This window comes from Arachis ipaensis, chromosome B02 (assembly GCF_000816755.2).
Source record: "Arachis ipaensis cultivar K30076 chromosome B02, Araip1.1, whole genome shotgun sequence".
In the NCBI taxonomy this organism is placed as follows: Eukaryota; Viridiplantae; Streptophyta; class Magnoliopsida; order Fabales; family Fabaceae; genus Arachis; species Arachis ipaensis.
Window position 1 is genome coordinate 93,919,950 of NC_029786.2, and position 5,877 is coordinate 93,925,826.

Below are 5,877 nucleotides of genomic sequence, written 5' to 3' on the forward strand. Positions count from 1 at the left end.
AAAATCACTAAATTTTAAAAATAATAATATTTCATTTTTCTAATCTATGTTTGCAAAAAAATCGCATCAAAATTCAATCTTTAATGTATTTTTTGAGAAATATATATTTAATGTTAGTTTTTTTTGCAAGATTTTTTAACATTAAATATATATTTCACAAAAATATATTAGAGATTAAATTTTGATACAATTTTTTGCAAGCATAATTAAAAAAAAAAGATATTATTATCCTTAAAATTTGGTCATTTTTTTGTGAAGTATATATTTTTTTTGTAATTGTTTTGTTAACAACTAATAATACTTTTAAAAAATTACAAAATAATATATACTTAAAAGAAAATTACCAAATTTTAAGAATAATAATATTTTATTTTTTTAATTATGCTTGTAAAAAATTACAAACAACAACAACAAAGCCTTGTCCCACTAAGTGGGGTCGGCTACATGAATATCACACCACCTTGAGTCTTCACACTAGTTGTGGCCCCATCATACATGTCTTTAATCGCCCGAATATATGCGATCCTTACTCTCCTCTTTTCTAAAACCTTCCATAAGACCTCCCTTGGTACCCTATCATACGCTTTTTCCAAATCAATAAACACCATATGTAGATCCCTTTTATTACTACGATACCTCTCCATCATCCTTCTTAATAGATATATCGCTTCAGTGGTAGATCTGCCTGGCATAAATCCAAATTTGTTCTCTGTTACTTGTGTCTTTTTTCTCAACCTCCGTTCTATCACCCTTTCCTATAACTTCATAGTATGACTCATAAGCTTAATCCCTCTATAGTTTCCGCAACTTTGTATATCCCCCTTATTCTTGTAGATAGGTACCAAGGTGTTCTTTCTCCACTCATCAGGCATCTTCTTTGACCTTAAAATCTCATTAAAAAGCATGGTTAACCAGTTGATGCCTTTTTCTTCAAGACCCTTCCAAACCTCAATCGGAATATTATCAGGTCCTACTGCCCTGCCATTTTTCATCTGCTTTAGAACCTCTTTTACCTCGAAGTCTCGAATCCTTCGATAGTAGTCAAAGTTTTGATCTTCTTCCCTTGTGCATAATCGACCAAAGCTCGGAAGAGTCTTCTCTCCCTCATTAAATAACTCGTAGAAGTAGCTCTTCCACCTTTCATTAATCTTCTCCTCTTGAGCCAATACCTCTCCATCCTTATCCTTTATGCACTTAACCTGATCCAAATCTCTCGTTCTTCTTTCCCGGCTCTTTGCGATTCTATATATACCTTTTTTCTCCTTCTTTCGTGCCCAAAGACTGGTAGAGACCCTCATATGCTCTTGTTCTTGCTTCACTTATAGCCACTTTTGTCTCTTTCTTAGCCGCCTTATATTTTTCACAATTATCTGCATTGCGGCATAAAGACCACTCTTTAAAGCATTCCATTTTTATCTTTATCTTTTCTTGTATACTCGCATTTCACCACCAAGACTCCTTGTCTTTTGGTCCTATTCCTTTAGATTCACCAAAACTTTCTTTTACTGTTCTTCTAATAACTTCTGCCATCTCCCTCCACATCTCTTTCGCACTTCCATTCCCATCCCACTTTGCCTCTTCTCCTACCTGTCTTAGGAAGCTTCTTTGTTCCTCACCTTTCATCAGCCACCACCTCGTCCTTGGGTTCTTTGTATGATGTCTTTTCCTCAACTTTTGCTCAACGCAAAAATCCATGACGAGCACCCTATGTTGTGTTGTCAAACTCTCTCTTGGGATAATTTTACAGTTAATACAAAATTTCCGGTCGACTCTCCTCAACAAGAAGAAGTCGATTTGAGAGCTTGTCATGCCACTCTTATAGGTTATAAGATGTTCGTCTCTCTTTTTAAAACATGTATTTGCGATGAGAAGATCAAAGGTTGAGGAAAAGTCCAAAATAGTTTTACCCTCGGCATTGATCACCCCGAAACCATGGCCTCCGTGAATACTCCCATATCCAGTCACTTCTCTCCCAACATGGCCATTTAAATCTCCTCTTAAGAAATCTTATCTCCCAAAGGTATGCCTTGAACCAAACTCTCTAGATCCTCCCAAAACCTTATCTTGTGTTGTTCGTACGAACCCACATGCGGTGCATAGGCGCTAATCACATGGAAAGCACCTCCCTCCACCACAAGTTTGATAGAGATGATCCGATCTCCCACCCTCTTGACATCCACTACGTCCTTCTTCCACTGCTTATCCACAATTATTCCAACCACATTCCTATTCTTCACCTTTCCTGTATATCAAAGTTTGAAACCAGAAGTATCCAACTCCCTAGCCTTTGCACCAACCCATTTCGTTTCTTGTAGGCACATAATGTTAATCTTCCTCCTTGTCATGGTGTCCACCACCTCCATGGACTTTCTTGTTAGAGTGCCTATGTTCCATGTCCCAAATCTCAACCTTCTGTCGCTTCGACCTTTACCTTTTACTTTGTGAACTAGCTTATTTACCCTCATCCGTTCACGAAAATGCGAGAACCCTGCTCATTTAACACTACATCCGGGCACCGATGCAGCGGCTCTTGCTTTGACACCGTACTCGAGCCATACGGCGCGTTGCTTCCGGGCAACGACCTAGCTTTAGCGCAATAATGTCTTTGATTCATGTCATAGAGTTCGGCTATATTTTTATGTTGGTTGCTGAAAACCTAACACAACACTCCTCCTTTATCCGGACTTGGGACCGGCTATGTACCGCAAGTGTAATATAGGCAGAGTTGCTTGTAAAAAATTACATCAAAATTTAATTTTTAAGACATTTTTTGAAAATATATATTTACTGCTAGATATTTTTATCGTATTTTAAAATTATTTAAAAATATTTTTATCGATAATAAAATTCAAATGTATTTTTACCCGTATTTAAATAATTTGAAGGTATTTTTTATGGTTAACCCTTATCGGTGTATCAGAATTGATCAAAAGTTGCCATTTATATGGAATTGATGTCTAGAAGGTGGCAGATGATTTATAACTTATAAGTAAAAAAACGTAAATATCTAAAATCCCGCCTGGGTTAGAACAACCATCCCTCAACACCACCACAACTTCCACAAGTACCTAAAACCGGGTGCCCTAGCTCGAATCCGCGATTCGCGCATCATCAGCGCCAGATCTCACCGGATCGGCTCCATCTGCCAGATCCCTCTCCGTCGCACTTCTCCTCCTTCCTCCCCGTTGCATACGCCGCAGGACACCGCCGCCGCCCAGCCTCAGGCCAACGCTGCCGCTTCCTTTGACGGTTTCCCGTTCTTCGTTGCCAGGATCTACGGACCTCGCTGTCCGCAGCGGAAGAAGCTCATGGCCGCCAAGTCCGTTATGTTCGTTCCCGTCAGTCCCGCCGCGGACTCTCCCGGTCTGGTCATTGACTCCTTCGGCAGTGACTTCATCGTGGCCAATTGAAAACGTTGCTTTGTTTCTGATTTTCTTCTTTCAGAGGCGGTTATCGTCTATAGTATGTAGAGTGGTTTAGATGTGTAGATCGACGTGCTCTTTGTAGTACTTCTGTTCGATTATATGTGCAAAAGAATTGTTTAGATAGGGTTCAAACTCAAATTAATAAAGTGCAATCAAATTTCCAACTTCACATATATGTTTTTTTTTTGTGTATTTTAGTTATGGACGTGTTGATGATTTATCTACGATCATGATGATTGGATTTGAATGGTCGATAGATTTGATTTTGAGCAAAATTGGAATTGCAATCTCTGATTTCGGTATTTTCTTTATAATGCAAATCCTCGTAAGGGGCTTAAGATTTCAACAGTATGCTTGTTTATAAGCATTTACCTCAATTTGTTTGATGATCAATTGACTTATGATAGGTTCATGTTGAATTTACTATGTTCTGATGCCATTAGTAATCAGCTATAATAGTTCTATTTATTTTGCCACTTGTCCGTTACGGTTTTCTCGTGTTTATTAATGTGATAGAGTTATTACTGTTGCGATAATAATGTTAAATTTACTGCTATTTATGTTGACCTAGGGAGTATATATGTTATTTTAACTTTTTCTTTTCTTCATCGTGAAATTACATTCATGTTAGTAAGAATTCTGATTTCTCTGATAAAGCTGGTATGATATAACTTGATTCACTTTACTCTTGTCCTGCTATTACATGGAAGCTTTGAAAACTCAGGTTAGAATCCTAGGGTTCTTTTTCTATAATATTTTCCCTTTCCCCTAATCTGTTTTTTGTTTTTGTTTTTAATTTATACTCCATTATTTGTGTTAAAAATCCTATATATAATATATTTGAACCATTGTAAATTTGTAATAATGTGTCTTCCGTGGTCTGCATTTCTACTACAGTCTTCAGTTATTGAAGAAATTTAACTATATATGCCTGGAGATTGTAGAGATTTTGCTTGAACATGAATTGCATAAGGGAAGAAGCAATAACTCACGGTAAGACTTACTGCTACTGATATACATATACTTTTTCTTGCCAATCTAAAGTTGGTTTTTCAACAGGATGCCCCTGATTTGTTGCTACAGCTTAGCATCATACATAAACATAGATTTCCTTTCATACTTCATATGCATTCCAACATGTTCTGTTATCATATGTGAATGCATCTTCAAAACAACTTTACACTTAAACTTGAGGTGTTGTTAGATTCTACGTGTGATCATGGCTTTTGAATATGATTCAAATTGTGGTATTCCATATTCCAAAATATGAACTTGAGGTATGTTTAGGTACTACTAAACTCAGCCCCCTGTAGGTTATTGATAGCAGTATGAACTTGAGATGTTTGTGTGCCTTTGGCCATTGGTTGATCCTAGTTTGCTAGTTTTATTCTTATTATTTTACCCTTCTCTTTGACACTAAATGCTAATTATGTCCAATTAACTGTCAGTCAATTGTTTAGGGGAAGATTGTAATTGATTAATATTGTACACATGTCAATTTTTGTTGGTTTCATTAATTGCGGTTTTAAGCAGGACAATATTTTAGATGGTGAAGGAAAGTGGTGATTTATATAGTATGACTAGAATTTTAATTCATTTGAACAATCACTTTGGTAAGAATTTCTTAGGTGTTCCAATAACAAATGAAATTTTTTGCTCGATTTCATTTATTTTATGACACATCAACAATATTGGAAAGAGATAGAAGCTTAGTTAAAATTTAAAAAGAATAGTTTTAAACATAAAATATTAATCAATTTTGCAAATGGCAAACCTATAGGCTAACCTTTGATTAGGCTTTGGTATGCTAATTTTCCGGCTGCTTAAATATGATGACACCAGCATTGCGTTGAAATGTAACCGCGATTACTTATAATGCGTCATGTTTGCACGAAATTCTGCTCATCCTTAGCACTGAACAAGGGATGTGGCAGGAAAGACTTCACCTTTATCATGCGTTATTTTGCATTAGGCAGTAAATTTCGATAGCAAATAGTGCTGCATGATTTATTATTAGTCCATAAATCATATTGACCTTATAATATTTATTTATATTTTCATAGAGCCTTATAATAAAGTTAAATCATGGAATTAATGCACCGATATTGGTGGATCAAATTCAAAATGCTTATTTCGATATGCCTCTTTTTCCAACTAATCAAAATTGGTATTATATAGAGATGGTCATTTTTGAAAGAGAACGCTGAATACCAAAAGAGGGAAGCATTCCAGATGAAGTTATGAACAGTGATTTAGTGGTGAGAGAGATTTGATTGTGTGCTCTTCGTATATATGTATGATACTTTGCCTAATTGGTTTATTAAGTGTTGATGAGACCCCCTTTTTTTTTGGGTGTAAGTGTTGATGAGACCTTTGCCACATGCCTTTTCATTTAAAATATTCAACCTTGTTTGGGCGGGACAAAAATGTCACACATAACAAGCTACATTAA

General features: G+C 36.1%; 1 protein-coding gene across 1 annotated transcript; it reads left to right on the forward strand.

Annotated features, from left to right (window-relative positions):
• Nucleotides 3,022-4,144, forward strand: LOC107625776 (the record flags this gene model as incomplete). Its single annotated transcript, XM_016328485.2, is given in 1 exon segment — nucleotides 3,022-4,144. A coding segment is annotated over 1 exon segment (389 nt), but the record flags the coding sequence as incomplete, so codon positions are not given.